Source organism: Panthera tigris, chromosome B1, assembly GCF_018350195.1.
Source record: "Panthera tigris isolate Pti1 chromosome B1, P.tigris_Pti1_mat1.1, whole genome shotgun sequence".
Classification (NCBI taxonomy): domain Eukaryota; kingdom Metazoa; phylum Chordata; class Mammalia; order Carnivora; family Felidae; genus Panthera; species Panthera tigris.
In genome coordinates, this window is record NC_056663.1 from 71566197 (window position 1) to 71587467 (window position 21271).

The 21271-nt window shown below is 36.9% G+C and overlaps 1 protein-coding gene across 3 annotated transcripts in view; it reads right to left on the reverse strand.

The window, feature by feature from the left end:
- Nucleotides 1–444: 444 nt before the first annotated feature.
- Nucleotides 445–21271, reverse strand: part of GUCY1B1 (guanylate cyclase 1 soluble subunit beta 1) — a 48478-nt gene continuing 27651 nt past the window's right edge. Inside the window, exons 5-15 of one of the 3 annotated variants that reach the window (XM_042983715.1) lie at nucleotides 16381–16578; nucleotides 12958–13188; nucleotides 12431–12547; nucleotides 11085–11218; nucleotides 7359–7556; nucleotides 5370–5607; nucleotides 4192–4332; nucleotides 3237–3391; nucleotides 2770–2896; nucleotides 1795–1874; nucleotides 445–1629 (exon numbers count right to left, since the gene is read on the reverse strand). In XM_042983715.1, coding sequence (XP_042839649.1) covers nucleotides 1842–1874; nucleotides 2770–2896; nucleotides 3237–3391; nucleotides 4192–4332; nucleotides 5370–5607; nucleotides 7359–7556; nucleotides 11085–11218; nucleotides 12431–12547; nucleotides 12958–13188; nucleotides 16381–16578 — 1572 coding nt within the window. In that variant the 3' untranslated portion in view covers nucleotides 445–1629; nucleotides 1795–1841. Of the gene's footprint in view, nucleotides 1875–2769; nucleotides 2897–3236; nucleotides 3392–4191; nucleotides 4333–5369; nucleotides 5608–7358; nucleotides 7557–11084; nucleotides 11219–12430; nucleotides 12548–12957; nucleotides 13189–16380; nucleotides 16579–21271 lie in introns of all 3 variants that reach the window. The other 2 variants (XM_042983716.1, XM_042983713.1) reach the window with 2 other exon arrangements.

The following is a 21271-nucleotide window of genomic DNA, read 5'->3' on the forward strand; positions in this document are numbered from 1 at the left end:
GTGAGACCCTCATAAAACCCTGCCTGGTCTCCCTGCTGCCCCCTGTCCCTGTCTTACCTTGATCCCCTCCTTTCTCATTCTCTACGTATTCTCTCAGTTTCTTAAATTGGATGAACACTACAAATATCATATATTGTAATTATTTGTACATGTGTCTTTCACTCCTGAAAGACTGAGATCCTCAAGGAATGATGTCATTTCCTATCGACCCATGGATCTGTCCCCCCGGGTCTCATCTTGCTTCTGCGTTTAGTTGGTACTGAAGAAAAAGAGCATCTGAGACTAAGCCTATCTAAGAGGAGCCATTCAACTTCATAACAACACCGAATCAAAATTAAAGTGCAAAATAGGGAAAATTATTAAATGTATGTATAAAAATGGCATTAATAACATGGCCAATAATGACATTAATATCATTTTTGGTGAAATAAAAACTGTCTAGAGACAAGTGGAAAAAATAATTTATTGCAGATTTTCTTACACAGGAACATGGAACATTTGTACATGTATCGTTGTGCTGATACGAAATACTAAATTTAAAGACAAACACTCTTACACAAATGTAGTTGCACTATATTTTATAAAGGTAGATATTAATAAATTATTTAAGAACAACAGGCCAATTATTCCAATAGGGATGCATTCTATGTCAAAATTAAAGTTAACTTTTCTGAACCTGATGGCCTGGATATAACCACATTCTTCCAAGCTAAGAAAAAGAAGCTCATTTCTGGAAATAAATGGCCAGAAATGGCTCTTACAGGAGTATCCCAGTAGTACTTCCAATTTTATTCTCAGATGTGGTTAGAGCCCTGACATTTATCTCAAGCTAATGTAATAGCTCACTGTGAAACAGTGCAACTTTTTATAACATGTTGTTAAAGGGATTTAATACAAGGGATATAGTACAAACTACAGAATTTTAGAGGAATTATAATGCCACATGATTTGGGTGAGCAACCAAATATTTTAAGAACAGAAATGCGCATCCTATATTTTTGAAGAAAAATTAGCACAGTTCAAAATACTCATTATTTTCTTAGCATGGTATATTAATTCTTATTTTGGGAATCTGAAAATAAATTGCATTTTTTCCCCTAAAAGTTAGAATTCACTCTTTTAGAAAATGGTTTCTATGATGATGTACACCAACACGATATAAACTTTGTTATATGTTATTATAGTCATTAAAATATACATATACATATACATGGAACACTAAACAGATTTGGCAAACCATGATATGATATGTACACATGACCAAATACTGTTCAGTGTCATTTAATTAAATTCAACAACTACTTATTGGGTGCCTACCACTTGCAAATTACCATGTTAAGTAATGCTTGTAGTAGATCTTAAGACACATGAAATTCACATTATCCACATCTAAAGCCAAACTTTAGGTAATATACTAAACCTTGAAAATTACCAAAAGCAGAGCAAAGGTTGAATAACGAATATGAAAGCTATGCCTAAGAGAAAGGCTTGGGGCCATTGCAAAGGACAAAGCGAAATCTGTATCCACAGGGAATAATTGCTTGGTGTGTGACAGGGGACAACTGGAGCCCATTCTGCGGTCCCCGTCATCCCACAGTCTGAAATTCAGTTATCATCTTGTGCTGGTTCCTTTAAAGAGTGGAATAAATAGGGGTTCATTTTCAGTGATAATAAAGCTTGTAGTATCCCCCAAAGATTTTCTTTTCTTTCTTTTTTTTTTTTTTAATATATGCATGCACATCTGTTTTTCTAAGTCTTCCCACCATAATTCTGGGTGAAACAAGGACCACCCACCTAAAACGAGCAACACTTGAGGTAGGGCTTAATTTATCAGAAGAGCCTCAGTAAGCATGCCAAAACCACAAGTAAATTATCTAAAGTAAAAACAGCAGAAAGAAGATAAAGATAAATATTTTAAAACTTGGCATTCCATTCCTTTTAGGACTTATGCTCTACCAGCATTTTTAGGGGATGTATACGTTCGGAAAAAGAAATATAATCAAGTAGTCTCACCCTCTCTAAAGAACCTCTACATCAACAGGGAACAAAGTATCAACCTTACTTCTGATATAGCGGCCTGTGTGTGGGAACAAGGTGGGCATGGCTTTGGTGTGTAGGAGCCCAGCGTGAATCAGGATTCCAGTTTGGAGGGCTAGTGTCTGAAGTCAACTCTAGCACGTAGTAGTACAGCCGGAGTATAACCACAGGACTAGCACGAACCTGAGGTTCCCCTATGCAATCATATAGGTTATGGAAAAGTATAAATCGCTCTCCTTTCTAGGAAAAACGCACAAGGGCCTAGGATGTCTAAAGATCCCCAAACATTCCACAGGGAGATAGATTGGCCCTTAGAAGGATCTGAAGCTTCGTGATTAAGAAACCTCCCATAACTTGCAGTCCTGACTCTGGCCAGATGGTGACCTCAGAACCCCTTATGGAGCTAAGCAAAGAGGCCAGGGAGTCCCTCATTGTCCTCTCACCTCAGCCAGATTATGGAGGAAGAACCAAAAACTGGTCTTCCCCGTCTGGTGCTTTTAAGTTTAATTTCATTAGAGGTAAAAAGCCGGCAACAATAAAGTATCCCCTAAGAAGTTTTTATTGTTCTAACTGGCTCATTAATGTTTCAGTACTTACATTGCTTTACCTGAGAGTTCATTTCAGCAAGCAAGAATTCTTTTCAAAGGAGACATATTTTCAGTGATTATAATTTAGCTCCTTGTATTTATATTCTGTCTTTAAAAAACGTAACTACATGCTGATTAGTCATACCTCTGTTCCTGTATTTTTTCTGGATAGAAACCAAACTTGCATTGGCTCTTTTTTACCCTTCATGGACACTGGGCCTCTGTGCTCCAAATGGAATTGTGGATCTGAGTTTTCTGGTGTCATAAGACATCTAAAAGATAGGGGACAGGGAATAGGAAAAGACGTCTTGACTATGGTTGTATGGAGAAAGGGACATGAACCGAAGTTTGAAATCGAGACAGTAATGACACATGTTAAAATTGTATTTAAAAGTAACAGGATTTTAGTAATGGTGGTCATGCAAGGAATTCCTAAGGTGGTGTAGATTCATTGAGAGTGGGAGTGATGATCCGTTCTCAAATAAAAAATAAACAATCCTAAGAGCATAAGTGATGACTGTTTAAAAGTAACAAAATCATGCAGAGAGTTAAACCACATGTGAAGAGACATTTTTCTTGCAAATCAGTAAATACCAAGACCTGTTCTCTTACCTGTATGTGTATTCAGACACATTTATTTTTCCCTTCTCTCCAGTGGTTTCTGTTCTGCTTGTGAGGTTAACAGTATTTCCAAAAAGACAGTATCGAGGCATCCTCTGCCCTATGACACCAGTAACTACTTCTCCAGTGTGTATCCCTATTGTTATCTGCAGAAATCAAAGCTTTGTTTCAATAAGCTCGATCACCAAAACACTAATTTTTGATTACTTTACATCATAGAATAACGTAAAGTCATCACAAAGAAATCATAAGAATTCTCTGGAAGAACTCCAAGTGTATTACAGACAAAATAAAAAACTCTCGGGGCGCCTGGGTGGCTCAGTCGGTTGAGCGACCGACTTCGGCTCAGGTCATGATCTCACAGTTTGTGAGTTCAAGCCCCACGTCAGGCTCTTTGCTGACAGCTCAGAGCCTGGAGTCTGCTTCAGATTCTATGCCTCATTCTCTCTCTGCCCCTCCCCCACCTGTGTTGTGTCTCTCTCTGTCTCTCAAAAATAAATAAATTAAAAAAAAAATTAAAAAAAGAGATTAAAGGAAAGGTAAAAAAAAATCAAGCATTAATATTAAAAAAAAAAAAAAAAACTCTCACAAAATCTGTCTTCCAAGAGAAATATTCTTTTTCTAAAGTCATAAGATTCCAAAGATATGAATCTGGCAACTTATATGAGACGCAGGAAAGAGATTTTTAAAAAATAAACCAGAAAGGATAGGAAGTTTGGTCTCATCCTCTTGATTTCAGTACATGGAACAGAGTAGGTAGTTTCAAAAAGGTGGACAGATTTCCCATCTCTGTGAAAAAAATGCAATACAATGGGTTCAAGAATATTATAGTCTGTTGTCATGATGACGTCTTCCCTTAGACGTAATGACTGCCTGCCAAAGAATGTGAGTCGGTTGACCACAAAGGTCTGCTACTGCTATTATAGTATCTACTTTATTTACTAACCTGAACAGATTCTCCGTCTACTTGAACCTGGCCAGCAATTTCCATCATATCCAAGGCCAGGTGGCAAATGGATCGTGCATGGTGGATGCATGGCTCTGGTAAACCACTCACTGTCATATACTTATCACCAACTGTCTCCACCTAACACAGCACATATATTTACATGGTCATTGGTTAGAATAAACATTACTGTTTCATTTGCTACCCTTCTATATAAACAACATTTCCCCAAGGCTACTAGTAACTTTAAACTTTCCTCCCATGAATTCGTTTAAAATTATAATACATTCAATTCCAACAAGATGAAACCTTGTAATTGTTTGAAACTTGCACACAGCACTTGAGGCCTTTGATTACAGCCAGGCATGGACACAGCATTATTTCCCCCCTAGTAATTCCTGGTTTCTCATCTCAGATACGCTTATAATTCACTAGGACAATTTATTACCAGTATCTCCCTAAAATAATGATGGTTTATGACACAAGAGCCACTGCCCAACGTCCAATGGTTTATCATGTTCAATAACCATTTACATTTATGATGTGCTCACAAAATGTCACACTGTACCTCAGAAAACCACTATAAAATAAATAGTCCTTGTGGCACTCCTATTACTCCAGATGCCTGGAGATGGTTTGGTTAACATTCTTGCTTTTATGAAGCAATAATCCCCTGACTTCATTTTTTCCAATATTATATTTGTTTTTAATTGAAACAAAGCGCATAAATGCCTTATAAATGTTTATCTTCAGGTCGGTGTAATCTAAAAGCAAACCTGAGTCCCCAGTCCCCTTCTCATGCTCTAAGACTTCTTTACTATGCAAAGCATTTATGTATTTCAATAAAAATGTCTCCGACAGAGCACTAAAACAAATGCTATGTTTACATGATGGGTGAGAAACAACCTGTGCAGATTCATTAATGTAAGTGCAAAAAGCTGCTGAACATTTCATTTGAACCAGGGAACCATCAGCTCTATTCATTTTGGTTACAGGGAAGAGAAAGGTTTATAACAAGAGGTAAATTATTTAAGAAAATGGTAAACATTTCTTAAAGGTACATGGAGGCCTACTGCACCAAGGCTGTAGGGCTATAGTCAGAGAATGGTGCCTCGGAACATAGGGTCTCAAAATTCAGACTCTGAAGGGCACTGCATTAGGATGCGGTCTGGACTTGCCTTATAAACAAATGGATTTTTCCGGGAGTCAGTCAGTGTGTCAAATCTGGTGTAGAGGTCATTGAGCAGGTTTACAATCTTCATGGCCCCTTCTCCAGATGCATGCTTGCTACAGAAGGCATTGAAGCCCACAATGCCACTGAAGAGGATGGTCACGTTGTCATATCTCTTGGCAGGCACTGGACGCTTGTGTCTCAGCTCATTGGCAACGGATGGAGGGAGGACAGAATACAACAGCCTATTCAGCGGGATGGGGAAAGAGCCACAGGAAGAAATGCTGGGAATCACAGAGTTTTGATGTCGTTTGTACCATAAAAACCTGGAGTCTTATAAGACACCCATTATTAGCCATCTATGTGAGTTTTCAAAAATACCATAATTTATTTGTTTTAATCACATGCAATGCCTCCAAATCCAAACCAATTCAAACTAAATGGAAATAAGGCAACCAAATAGGCGAAGCAGAACCCTGGCAATAGGAAGTCAGAGTTTTCATCCGTGGTACTGAATTCTGACCTGTTATTACAGTATTCACAGTAGGAAAGTTGTCATTACCAGCACTTAGAACACTGTCTGAGTAGTATAATACCAGGACCGTGTTTATCTCTCAGGAATAAGAAGTTTACCTGAATTTGTGTAAATACCATTAAACCAAGTAGATCTCCTCCCAGTCTCATCCATGCCTCTTTCTTCCGTGGAAGAAACGGAAAAAACAGGTGGAGCCTGGGCTCGGCAAGAAAAGACTGTACTTCTACAGGCAATCCTGCGATTTTTCGATGGCATCAGGTACCACGCAGAGGGACAAGTGTGGTAAGCACAACGGGAGGAGGGTGAGAGCCGAGGACTGATAGGACAGAAGCAGAAACTGGGGTAACCGATGGCTCTTGGCATGAGGACCCAGAGGAAGAAATGATGCCTCCCTACCTTTTTCTTCCCTAAAGCCAGAGGACGTACTGTGCTAAGTTGAATCTTACAAGCTTCATACAATGTGTTATTTTCAAGGATGAAGTTGTACCACATACCAATAAAACCTACAGTTTGAATTTTTTTTTTTTTAAGCAGTGGGAGGAATTTGAGCCGCCTGTCCCATATCCTTTTTGAAATCTGCAAAATATCTGGAGGGATTCAGGGATCTGTTGAGGGCCACAAGGAAAGTAAAGAGGCATCAAAGAAACCAGATATAGCTTTCAGCTTCTCTATACAAAGGTCAAGACAAGTGAATTAAGAAGCTATGTATAGACAGACATTAAATGTCATTCTCTATTTCATCCATGTTATTAATAAATAGTTAACTGGCGTGTTTATGTGTGGGCACAGCATTCATTTCAGGGCAACCACACACATATCAATGCAAAGAAAAGTACAGAAAGTGATGCTGTTATCAATATTCTTGGTGTTCAAGTAGAATGAAATAGTTCTTAGGAGAAGTCAGACAGATCACTTCAATTCTCTGACAAGCCATCAAAAATGAATACCCAAGACCCTGGGTAAAATCTCTCATCAATGTCCAGTGATTTAGTGCCTTTAACGAATATATACAAGCAAGGCCAAGTAGTATGCACAGTGCATATCTGAATGAATTATTTGAAAATGAAGGCCAATTCTAAGCACAGTGTTCATTGCAACCCCGAGAACCCAGCCAGCCCTTGGCACCCAGAGGATGCTTCGAACAGATCTCTCATATGAAGGAAGGAATGAATGGATACTTCACCTTTAAATACACACTTGGATTACTGTATTGATTTTCAGGGAGGTATTATGGCATTTATTCTTTCAACTTAGTTTCTAAAACTAGAAGACACATTTCTACTACCATTAAGACTGATGTATTTCTGTATGCATAATTTCTTTCTAAGTGATATGGAAGATTCTTACCTACTACTCCAGAGTATAACAGGTTCCATGCCTTTCTACTTTGGTTACCAAACTTAACCACAGTAGGGTCACAATATACAACGCCCTTCCTTACCCACAAGGTTACATTCTTACGTGTCTGTCTTTTTCTTTTCATCTTCCAAGGCTCTTAATGTGAGCTGCAGCCTATCTGTGAGGATTTCCAGTTCTTGGGTCAGTTTGTATTCCTCTCTGAATTGTTCTCCCAAAAGAACGAGATCGCGCGTGGCATCATGCAGAGGGATGTCACTTAGGTACAGACCTCTCCTTGTCAGATCGTCCAGGTTCATCACACTGGTAGATAGGGAAATGAGGTGAAGTCAGTGCCAACTTGTGTACATGCTAATATCAAGCCTGACTACTGTCAAGGAGTAATATCTGGTCATCTCCTACCATTCAATAGGTCAGGCTAAAGACAAAAAAAAAAAAAAAAAAAAAAAAAAAAATGGAGAGTTGCATGAAGACTCTAACTTCATTCTTTCATATATTTAAAAATCTATCAAGGAGCAGGGGCGCCTGTGTGGCTCAGTCGGTTGGGCGTCCGACGTCGGCTCAGGTCATGATCTTGTGGTCGCGAGTTCGAGCCCCGCGTCAGGCTCTGTGCTGACTGCTCAGAGCCTGAAGCCTGTTTCGGATTCTGCGTCTCCCTCTCTCTGACCCTCCCCCCGTTCATGCTGTTTCTGTCTGAAAAATAAACATTAAAAAAAAATCTATCAAGGAGCAGTGAATTTGACATACATTTTTGCCAAATCTCACTTTTTGATTCCATCAGCCTAAACTGAAAGATAAAGGAGAAAACTATCCTGTGAAAATTAATCTGGTATTTAACACGTGGCCGTTATGGACTGCAATCACATTTTCCCCCCATTATAAAGAGATGAAGAAAACTTTCTTTTTGCCCTCTGTAACAGGGATGATAATGCTTCTTTTGAGAAACCAGTTCATTGTTGCCTTATGCATCCATTGACTGTTGTAACTGGTTGCTTTTCTCTTTTAGATGCAGTGATAAAAAGTTTACAATCAGATTTATGACCTATCTTCCACATGTATTTTATGTGCTTATAACTTTATGACATGTATTTTATGTGCTACTCTTACTTCTGATTCTAATTTCTTCTACTGCTTTTGTTTGCTTTGAAAATTTTTCTCATTTTTGAAACATTATATAATCTTACTAAAGTGTATGCATATTTGTAACCTATGTTTTTGTTTTTTTTTTTTTTTTACCGAAGTTATTTTTAGATTAGCATAATAGGGGCACCTGGGTGGCTCAGTTGGTTGATCATCCAACTTCAGCTCAGGTCATGATCTCATGGTTCTTAGGTTAGAGCACTGTGTCGGGCTCTGTGCTGACAGCTCAGAGCCTGAATCCTGCTTCAAATTCTGTGTCTCCCCCTCTCTCTCTGCCCCTCCTCTGTCTCTCTCTCTCAAAAATAAACAAACATTAAAAAAAATAGCATAATTGTATTGATTCAGTGATGATCTGATAAGTGACTGCTTTTTAAAAATTTATTTTTTGGTTAAAATATCTTAAGGTTATATTATTGGTTTGAATTCTTTAAATATAAAGTAATAACTTCTGGGCATTCACAATAAGAATTTCTCTAAAATGACATAAGGAGTTGTGGCTTTACTGAAGAATTTTGGATTAATAAAATGTTTCCTTGTTATACATTCTCAGCAGAAATGTCCACACATCAAAGCCAACATAAGCATGTCAATATAGAAAAATAAAATGATCAAAGACTTTAGTAATGAGCCATATGGTTTCTTTAGATTTTGTTAAAATGCATATGTATGTTAACCTTGAACAGCTCGGCTCAATGGCAGAATAGACTCATCTGAAAAGAGGACAGATCACCTGCTAGCTGATATACAAGAATTGCCCGTGAACAGAGAAAAAAAAAAAAAAAAAAGATTATAAGGTTAAAATAAAAATGGCTAAAAATTCTTGTATGGAGTTTAAAAACAATCAAATTATATCTCACTTTTCTTTGTGTGTGTGTGTGTGTGTGTGTGTGTGTGTGTGTGTGTGTGAAAGAGTACCTGTGTGCACAAGAGGGAGTGGGGGAGGGGCAGAGGGAGACAATCTTAAGCAGGTTCCATACTCAGCAGAGCCCCACACAGGGCTCAATCCCATGACCCTGGGATCATGACCAGAGCCAAAAAGAGAGTCAGATGCTTAACTGACTGAGTCACCAAAGTGCCTCTATGTCTCATTTTTCTAAAAATTTACTTATTATCTTAATGAACTACTAACATTTTTCCCCTAAATTTAAACTAATCATCTTAGAATTATTTATAAGTAAAACTGCTTTTAGTGGATCTCATTTAACACAAGTACAAATCTTTCTAAATACACGGACAGGTACCATATGACAAATTGTGAATGTGTCAATATGTGACCAATTTCTTCATATGGTAATTAACAAAGAGCCTCCAAATTTTCTGCTACTGTTTCCAAAGAGACCTTTATCTCCATGAATAGAAATTGTCCCTATTGAACAGCTGTCATTCTACTAAAGCTCAACTTGAAAAGGGCAAAAGAAAAAAAAAAAACACATTGATAGCAGATAAAAATATAGTTAGAACAATGAAAGTGACTAATAAAAAGATATAAAGGGTTGATATTCTCTAAGTTTGTCTCTTTTATTTTCATGATGCATATTCTCAGGAAAAAATAATCATTAGTCTTATGTAGTCGTTAATAGTGTATTAATAGGGGTTGCCTGGGTGGCTCAGTCGGTTAAGCGGCCGATTTCGGCTCAGGTCATGATCTCGCGGTCCGTGAGTTCGAGCCCTGCGTCGGGCTCTGTGCTGACAGCTCAGAGCCTGGAGCCTGTTTCAGATTCTGTGTGTCCCTCTCTCTGACCCTCCCCTGTTCATGCTTTGTCTCTCCCTGTCTCAAAAATAAATAAAACGTTAAAAAAAAATCTTTAAAAAAAATAGTGTATTAATAATATTAAAGGAAGTTATAAAGTTCATTAGATTTTTCAGAAATTTTCAGGCAGTATCTTTAAATGAAGAGTGATCATGGTGGACTTTAAATTAAATTTTTAGCCAGTAGCTCAGCAAAACATGCTGTAGTGAATGTGTTACTAAATAATGTGCATAGGTTTCTGTCATACAAAGTTATAAATACACAAAATACCACCTAAAAAGTTCCAGTTACCTTTTTCTATTTTTCTAAGTAAATTTAGGTATGTTTTTCTTATTCTGAGTTGCCATGCATCTTTTGGTAAAATGTTTTTTCAAATTGGAAAAATACCATCCTACAGTTTTACTTCCTTCTGATGTTCATTACAAAAAACATAATTTACATAAATTTCAATGTAATAATATATTTTGAATAGTATATCCTGATTAGAGTAGCTAAATATTGTCAATATAGGGTAGTTATATTTTAAATCTAGAAACAATTGTAGAAAGTAATTTTTTGGTGCCAAATATACCCATGTATTTATGTCATCATATTAAATGCTTTATGGAATTTCTTTTCTACGTGGTGCCTCTTTGGAAGGTACAAAGCTAAGCATTAGCTACCTGCAGATTAGATTTTTCCACGATCTGATGGCACATACACTTGGCACATTGATTAAGACAGGACAAATTAAAAAAAAAAAAAAGAATACAGGATTTCTTCTGAGCTTGTTACAAATGTTAAATGAAATTATCCTTGTACTAGAGTGCTGTATGAACAGGGGCTGTAATACCTAATTATACTTGAAACATGTAGACATCATTAAATAAGATGCTTTTGAATTTCTCTGTTAGCTAAAAATGGGTATTTCTATCCATTATAATTGATCTAAAAATGATTACCTTGGTGAACACAGAAAAAGGATGCTATCGGCTTCAGGTAAGTAGATCATCTGCCCCTTGAGACGTAAGCAGCTGCTCTCAGTCCCAGTCAGCTCATCCTCAAATTCTAATTTCTCTACATCCAACAGTCCTTCCTTGAAAAAGCAAGACACAGCTATTAAACTAGTATCTTTCTCCCTATGCAACAAGTCAGCAAAAAGAAGGACATGTAGGGGCGCCTGGGTGGCTCAGTCGGTTGAGCGACCGACTTCGGCTCAGGTCACGATCTCACGGTTCGTGAGTTCAAGCCCCGCGTCGGGCTCTGGGCTGATGGCTCAGAGCCTGGAGCCTGCTTCCGATTCTGTGTCTCCCTCTCTCTCTGCCCCTCCCCCGTTCATGTTCTGTCTCTCTCTGTCCCAAAAATAAATAAACGTTAAAAAAAAAAAAAAAAGAAGGACATGTATACCTCATTTCCCACCAAAGTGTCCAGGGGGAATAAGGACACCAAGTAGATCAGGAAGGGCATTTCACAGAAATACTGCCAGGTAATAAGCAAAGTGATTACCTTGCGAACACTGCAGAAAAACGAATTGACTATCTCCTTTGGACCCAAAAAGATAATAGTCTTACTATGCTTGCATATTGTTTTAAAGCTACTGTGAATCTTATTTCTGATTTTCCAGTATGGCTCCAACATATAATACTAAGTTCTATGAAAAAAAAGAAATCAAGTGTCTCTATTCCCCATACCTGCATTCACAGAGAGGCTGGGAGTAGTTCCAAATACATAAAGTATGTGTGGGTAAGACCTTTCCAAGGGCTTCAGGAAGGACAAAATATACATTCTAGGACACGTTTGCTGTATCACTCCCAAGAACAGAAACTATGAGATCTGGGTACTCCTTAAACATTCAACCAAAAGAATATTTTATCACTTTTAAATTCCGACAAAAATGGCACCAAGAATAATAGACAATTGAAGGAAGAATTAAATCAGTGGCTTTGGGTGAAGTTAAAAAAGTGTATTTTTTTTTTTATCAGTTCTTCTGATGTCTAAAATAGTACATGGTAGCTGTACAGGGAGTAAAAGATATTTGTTTTATTATGTGAAATTGCATTGTCCCAACAATACAGTCTCAAAATTTACTTTTGTTAATTTTGATCAGTTAGTAAGAGTTCCAGTGCTGCTCAGGCAAACCAAAAATCAATAATATTGCCTTTGAAACAGGACTCCCTCTGAGGTTTGGTTTGAATTTTTCTATACGTTCTCCATATAATAGAATAGTATAGTAGGTAACTTTCCTTCAGGCACACTTCTAAGATATAACATCCCTTACTCACATTGAAAGAAATAATATTTTGATTACCTTGCTTCTCAATACAAAAACTGTATTGATGTGCGAAAGGATCCCATGGAAACTAATGTCAATATGAGGACGAACCAGAGAGAAGACAGACAACAGACTGCAGTTCCCAGGTTGGAGCTACAATGTGGATGAAAAGAAAGGATCATGTGATCAGTAGAAATAATTCTTACGATTTGAGATTAGATTAAGCCAGCTCAGTAAGACTTTAAAGTAGAAAATCATAATCATTTGGTAGGGGAGTTGCTTACTACTACAAAGTTACCCATTTTCTCATTAAAACAATAGTATCCCCATGTAATTTTCCCACTGTCCCTGTGAGTGATTAAAACAGAAAAAGAATAAATAGCTGTCCTAGGGAAAGTTGCAGTATGCTTAAATACACTTAGCTCAGTTTAAAAAACTTATGTGATATACGATGTACTGCACATTACATGATATATAATCAGTGTATTAAGTGAATAAATGGCCACATAGAACAACTCTAGAGCCTTTGTCTCAGACCTCAAGGAAGTGTGATGTCATTTTACCTGGGGAAGCACTCTATATATGGCATTGCCACACTGAGTAACCACCAGGTCCCGGTCAAATATTATGTGGAAAGGAAAAGCTTTGCAGAAGGTATACGGGCTGATGCGTGATTCCTGGGTACCGTTTTCTTCAAATCTATCAAGATCTTCATAAAAATCTTCTTCTTTTGACTCTTTTTCCTCAATTAAAAATTGAGTATGATCACATTCTTCATTTCTTTGCTGAATAACCTGGATTTTTCAGAGGGGGAGATGAGTTAATTGCCTGCATTTCAGTTTACTTAAAATCCTAAATGCCTAAGAAACTGGTTATGAGAATTGCATTTAGAGAGTTAATTTTAAAATATGCATAAATGCAAATACTATGCATGTCTTAAATAGGAAACTATTTCTGGACATTGACTTATGCAATTTGAAGACTGAAAAATTACTTACAATAAAATTGCAAATCTGGTATGAATCCTTCAGCAGCCCAGATGGCTTCTTTGATAGAATTGGGAGAAAATCATCCCCTTGTCCTGGTAGGCTCAGCCCGCTCAGCCAGGTACAATTGTACAGTGAATACCCCACAAACCATACAAAGTGGTTTTATTTAATATGATGAAAAATGATATGTGCAAACAGAAGGAAATGAAATAATAGAGCTACATATTTAAAAATACATGCAATGTCACTTTTTATCTGTCAAATAGCAATTATACAAAATACCAAATTGGGTAAGATACAGAAAAAGAGTTATCTCGAATACCACAAGTGGGAGGGGATCTTGATTAAATTTTCTGAAGGGTAGATTGATAATATACAAGTAATCCCTAAAACGTTGTGCATTCTTCAGTTTAATTACAAGTCTAGGAACTCATTCTAGGGAAGTAATCATAATAGTGAGTAAAGCTCTATAATTTACATAAATAGTGACATTTCTGAAATATTTTGCATAGGCAAATACATTATTAAGGTATAGAAAAGATGTTTATTCTTTTGAGTTTAAGAAACCAGAAACAACACATCCTCTTCTAAAGGAAAAACTGTATCTCAACTGTGGCCAGATCCAAATGGGAAGTAGTGGGCACAATAGTTCTTCAGTTATAGCTCAGTGAAGGCAGAATGTTGCTCTTTTTGGCTTTTTTTGCTCATGCATTCACAGCAGCACACTCTGAGACTTAAGAAGAAATCACAATTAACGTGACGCTCTTGTACATATTCTTTCAAATCGTTTCATGATGAAATTAGGATATTACTCCCTTGAGTGTCACACTCACCTACTACACTGGCTAAATATTAGTATTTTTATCGATGATTTAAACAGTCTGCTTTACTAAGGTTGTTTTCTCTAAAGTTTCATGAACAAAATAAGAGTCAGTCTTCAAATTCAAGCCCAATTTTGATGGTCTGCTCTGGTTCCATTTTAGCTAAAGGAACTGAATTATGTGCAACCTAAATTTACTAATTAATTCCTCAATCTTGTTCCTTTGCTTTGATTAAATTGTCAAAATGAACTGCTTTCTTCAAAAAAAAATGTTTTTAATGTTTATTTTTGAGAGAGAGAGAGAGCGAGAGCGAGCAGGGGACGGGCAGAGAGAGACAGAGACACAAAATCTGAAGCAGGCTCCAGGCTCTGAGCTGTCAGCACGGAGTCCTACGTGGGGCTCGAACTCATGAACCACTAGATCGTGACCTGTACCAAAGTCAGACACTTAACCAACTGAGCCACCCAGGTGCCCCTAAATGAACTGCTTTCTGATCATATTTTTAAGCTCTCATTGGCATATCACTTCTTGACACGGTATAATATTCCTTAAGTCGTTAAATTATCTGGTAACCCTGGACTCGTTAAGCTTACAGATTCAACATAAGAATACTTCAGGAAATTAAAGGTGTCTTTGACAAAAATTAAATATACCAAATATAACTAAAACTGAAAATATTCCAGAAGTCTGTGTTGGAGCACTTAAATACATGAAGGTCACAAGGCAACAAAATATTGTATAAAGGAAACCATGCAATTAAGTAAAATCTTGAATTTTATATAGAGTGTGCTCATGGCTGCCAATCTCCCATGCCAAGTACACTGATAACCATAGCAACTGCAATCTCCAAGTGCGCCCTGATTTGTGTTTTTTTCTTGAAGTTTCTACGTACTTGTCTTTTGCTCAACCTGCCTAAATAAAAACCAAACACAAGAATAGACACAGTATGCTAAAAGCCCCTGACAAAGGCTCACTAGGCATAAGTGTAGCGTTAGTTTGGGGTCAGGATCAAAAATAAGAAATGAAAGGCATAGAATATTTTGGCTAAATTCCAGTGAGATTCCTAGCCATGGATACATGTTGATTCTCTACCCATGGTTTTAATTTTTTAAATGTCTCTGGATTTGATAATGTCAAGTTACACAGAGTCCTACTTTCTAGTTGTAGAAAAATTAAGGATGCACCTGGGACTCACCCACAAGTGTCACACCAAGAATTGACATCAACTCTTGAAAGAAAGAAAACCACCGAATCTAACATGGCATTACTAGATTAAATATATGGGACACTTTTCCAATATAAACAATTTAAAGATGACAATTTTTATTTTGTATAATATTGTACTTAAAGTTTGGGCTTCCTGTATGTGCTAGAACATAACTCTGACATCTAAGAAATAGCCATAAGGAAAAAAAGTTGAAATAGGATATCTCTCTCCCTAATTCTCTCGAACTTTGAGCAACTAAAAAATGGCTCGTAAGGCTAAACATTCTGGGCACACACCGAGCAGGTGACTGGGAGAGACTGCAGGGTCAAAAAGAGAGAAAAACAATGGTTTTCTTTATTACACAGCTGATGTAGCACTACTCTGATATTTTCACTCAAAACTTAGAGCACGTATTATCAATAGCAACGATTTTTTTAAATATTAAGACCTGACTTCTTTCACCAAGTAATCCAATTTTTTCTAAAAGAACAAAATTTTTATATCACAAAATGAAAGATTCCAACTATTATTTCAGGAACAGATAAAAAAAAATCTACAAAGAGACAATGATCGGTAAAACAATATCTAATATTATATATGTATATCTTATATATCTTAGAATTTGACTATCCACATTTTGGGTTTTCTGTATTCTGAAGGCTACAGCTTAACCAGTCACTTTTCCTTCTGCTACTCAGCTGATGCATACAGGAAATGCAAGCTAGGTTTCACATTGCCTTAAGCAATGTATAATTGGAGAGAGATTTCTGCTGCCATGGGGAAAAAATATCCTGTATAATGATTTCCAAGGCCAAATATAGAATATTGCTGGTGTAGCACTGTTATGGCTCATAAATATGCCTCTGGTGAGGTCCACTAGAAGTGACAGCTACAGGTAAATTCACAGTGTCATGTTTAATATTCTGTATGTCAGATGTGTTCAGAAGAGCCTCCATTACTGACCATTACCTTCATGTCTATTTCAGTGCCATGTATTTGTTGAGCTACCGTTTTGATGATTCCGATGACAATATCCTGAAGTCCTTCTCTCTCTGAGTAGTAGTGCAGAATGAGTCCTTTGCCCTTTTCTGCATCAGTGCACCTAAAGGAAGGCGCACGCATACCTGGGTAGATAGTAGCGAGGTGGTCATGCAGAGCATCAAGATTCTGTAATAAAGAGGAAATGAGGTGAATAAATAATGCTTCCACAATGGCAGCTGACTTTGAGAAAGCAAGATAAGGAAACAAGGCTCAAATCTGACTTTAGTTGGTGGATTGACTGAATAAACATTCACATAACACAGCCTTCCCTTGTGCACGGAGACAACTACAAGGCAAGAACCACACATGGAGAGAACTTAAGGCTAAAGTAGTAGAATTAATAAAAACATCTGAGCCTATTATCAGTTAATACATTTTAAAAAAGGATAAATAGGGGCGCCTGGGTGGCTCAGTCGGTTAAGCATCCGACTTCAGCTCAGGTCACGATCTCGCGGTCCGTGAGTTCGAGCCCTGTGTCAGGCTCTGGGCTGATGGCTCAGAGCCTGGAGCCTGCTTCCGATTCTGTGTCTCCCTCTTTCTCTGCCCCTCCCCCGTTCATGCTCTGTCTCTCTCTGTCTCAAAAATAAATAAACGTTAAAAAAAAAATTAAAAAAAAAAGGATAAATAAACAAGTGGGATGCAAAAAGAATGGGCTAAAGGAAAGATATACGTATTTATAGGAGTTTGGGGAAGTTGTATATGCATGTTATGATAAACAATGCGGATGCCAAAAGTGACCCCATATTACCCTCTGTTTACATTACAAACCTAAAAATCATTCATTCAAAAAACTATATCAGAGTGATAAGCATATGAAAATATAAGCACACTACTTTGTGAAGTAATATTTTAGAATTAACATTTTCTAAATTAAAGTGGCAGAATTTTTTCATATTCATTAGTAGCCTCCAATCAAGATACAGCTTCATAGCTGACCTGTGAAATGATTATCTTTTGGACCTGAATCTTGGAAAACTAAAACAAATAAATTTACCAGTAAGTATTTTCTGTTCTTGCAGCTTTGCCATTAATAGACCATGCCAAACTAGCATGCATGCGTTACTCACTAATACACAAAACTTGTTTGCATAAACATCACCAGGAGAAATGGTGCAAACAATGTTTTCCTTAGTCCAACATGGTTTTTCAAATAACAGTTGATAATGTGTTAGTGTGTGTGTGTGTATGTGTGTGTGTGAGTGTATGTGTGGGTGTGTGTTACACATATATGGTAGGATACCCACAACATAGCATGGTATAAGAATTAAGAACAAGGTAGCTTTAGAATTTAGACTTTGATTTAAAACATGACATTGCCCTCAGCCCCATAACAGCATGGAACTGAATTGTCAACACCTAAATGAGAAAGGAAACAATTATCCCCTAGAGACTACATAAAGGGACATAGCCTTGCTGGCACCTTCATTAGAGTCTAGTGAAACCTTAATGGATTTTGACCTCTAAAAATATAGTATAATAAATTTGTGTTGTTTTAGACCTTTATATCTGTGGTTATTTGTTATGATAGCAATAAAAACTAATACACCAAGCAAATACTAATCCATCAATAACTGATGATTATCACTAAAAACAAATGGGTAAAATAAAATAGTTTCAGAATGCCATGAGCATAAAAGAATGCATCAAAAAGGTGCTGGAGATAGGCCAAAATTGAACTATAGTTCCAGTTCCAAATGTCTCAAAGAAGTCAATTAGGGAAACAAAAGTATCTAGTAAGATATTAAGAGGTGAATACAAGGTAGCTCGATGGGTACCCAAATTTGAGAAATATTCCACCAAGGCAGCAATGGCACTGTGGTTTAATTTTCTCTCCTCTCCTTTCAATGATTCATCCATTCTATAAAGTTATTTCATATGCATTATATATTATGAACCGTATGTGGTACAGGCTGGTGGCAGGGTAGAGGTTAAGATACAAATCTGCATGACATAAATCTTGACTTTAAGCAGCTCATGGCTCATATCATAAAAGAAATGTACAGAGTGGCTTTTGACGCATAAATATGAGAGCCAATAACTCAGACTTAAAGAGTGGGGTCCAAAGACTTCAAAGTGAAGAAAAGCCCTCAACTAGGTCGTGAAAGATTGACATTCTGATTCAGATAAATGCTTCAACAGTCTTCTTGATTGGGTGAATCTGGTTTATTTTTTAATTGTCTTCATGCCAAGTGATTTTTGTTTTCTTTCTACAAATTACACCGGTTATAATCGACTCAGGCCAGCTCTTGACAAAAATTTCAGTTCGTCCTGTTTGCCTCTAGAGGTTGCTATTGCCATATAAAAGGAATCGAATATGGCAAACCCTGAGTATTGAACAGTTTATGTAAACGACAAGCCGCTGAAGGCCTAAAACTGTTTTATTTGGTTGAGTAGTACGAGGTTCTTCCTATAAGTTTTCCTCATGAAAATTCTTCCCGAAAAGGGAAGGCACAAAGACTGTCTGACATCAAGAGCCCTTCTACTACTACTGGTGTTGCAAAAAATGTGACAGAAAATCTGTTGAGAAGGAAAATCACCAGAAAAAGCCTGATACTTATTTCCATTTCTCTCAAAGTAAAAATTGAGCTATTTGCTGTGTTTATAGGAAACATCCTAACGTAATCAGCCCTAACATACGATGCTATGGCTGATTTCAAAGAAAAAAAGTGGAGTCCAACAAGAACTTGAAAATATGTATCTTAATTTTTTTCAAACTGTCCTCTACAAAATGTTTAAATATATCATAAAGCAAGGCCAATATCATTTCCATACTCACCTATTTTCATCTTGTGCCATTAGCACATTTCTATATGCAGCTAAACAGATGACATGAGGCAGTAACAACTGGCACCATTACTGTTAAGCAGCACCATCGATGCTAATGAAGGTCAGAGATTGGCCAGGATAGCCCAAGACCGCTTTCCCATGAGTCACACAGAGACAGGCACTGCACCTTAAATGCGGGCCCATTTTCAGGTGCCTGGGTGGGTAGCGCAGTCTTTTAAGCTTCTGACTTTGCCTCGGGTCATGATCTCGCGGTTCATGAATTCGAGCCCCCCACTGGGCTCTGTGCTGACAGCCCGGAGCCTGAAGCCTGCTTCAGATTCTGTGTCTCCCTCTCTCTCTGCCCCTCCCCTGCTCACACACTGTCTCTCTCTATTTTTCTCTCTCAAAAATAAATAAATGTTAATTTTTTTTTTAATGTGGACCCATTCTAATTTAAATAAAAAATACTTATAATACTAAGGTATTAGAATTGGTAATAAAATCGTGTTTAAATTTGTCACTCCAAAGCAAGAGGGACACTAAAACACATCAAGTCAGAATGTTCATCTTTGAAGTTTTTGTGGTAACCAGCTCTCCAGAGATTTGCTGTTTTATTGAATTTGTTATTAATTAAATGGACAAGTAAAGTGCTTTCCCGGAGCATAAAAAATTTAACACCACTTAATGTAATATTGATTTTCTTTAGATTGTATCTAACATAAAAAATACTCTTGAGATTTCTTTAGTTACAGCTTTCCTTACTTGGTTTTATTCTCTCAAAATTAAAGTGAGGACCGCAGCCTGTTATATTAGAAATAGAATTCATGTTTAAAAATTAAATTGATTTCATTTGAGTATATTTATATTGCTAAAAATGTGCCTTATTTGTAGTTAGATTGTACTTATTTGCAGCAACCTCAAAGGCCACAAAAAACATTCTCAAAAAAGCCAAGGGAAAACCATGTCCACCTTGTCTAATATTATCTATATAAAGCTAATTATTCATCCACATGGCTGTAGCAATGTATTCTAGAGAACAAGAGTTTCATATTAAAACTGGTATCCTATTTTATTTCTAAATGTACCCATGGGAGTAGGATTACAAAAAAAGACCTGAATGACCAATTACAAAGAAGTATATACATAAAAGAGACATAAAAAATATATATAGATACACATATTTCAGCACAGTGGATTCCCAGGAAACAATAAAGCAAACTTCAAATATGCTTTGACTTCATTCTTCTTAGCTTTACAATGTTAGAAAACAAAAAAGGGATAGGGAGCAGGTCCATTCATCTATTTTCCCTCAAGAGGCCAAAAAGGTCGGTCAGGTTTTCTGAATTCATTTCCTAATGTTCTGATATCATTTTACTGCTTTTTCTACAAGCAAAATGAATATACTTTTTCTACTCAGGAATTCTGCTATCCATAAGTCCAATCCATCATGTCACCTAGCATTTATTATTTACAGAAGAAAAATTAGTGCTCTCATCCTGGAAAACTGTGCTGGAGTTCTGGATTCAGTATAATCCACAGATTTAGGAAACAAATGAGTATTTATTATTCCTTTGAGAAATACTTTGAAGTTCCATATTTTCAAAGATCTTGGAATGGTTCAAAATAAATGCAAGTTGTCTCTGTAATATGCACAGTAAAAATAACTTCATACATAATTACAGAGACAAAGTTTCCAGGAATTAACTACCTCATTTCCCTCCTTCCTTGGCATCTAATGAAAAATCTCTAAATGATCCACATAAGTGGGTGGAGTAAGTCCTTTCCTTGAAAGTTTTGAGAGAGATTTTTCAGTCTCCAAGTAGCCTCTTCCTAGAGGAGGGGGAAAAGGGAGTTGCCTGTGTTATTTGAGAACATTACTGAAGTGTAGAATGGGAAGAAATCTTAAAAAGCAGTCATTTCAAACCTCTCTTCTTTTAAGGAAGGAAAATGAGATAAAGTATCTCCATTGATTTTGCTTCTTACACTTCTGAGAAACACGACCAACACCATTTGTTACAAACAGCCTGCAATTTGCAACATATTTTGTCGAGTT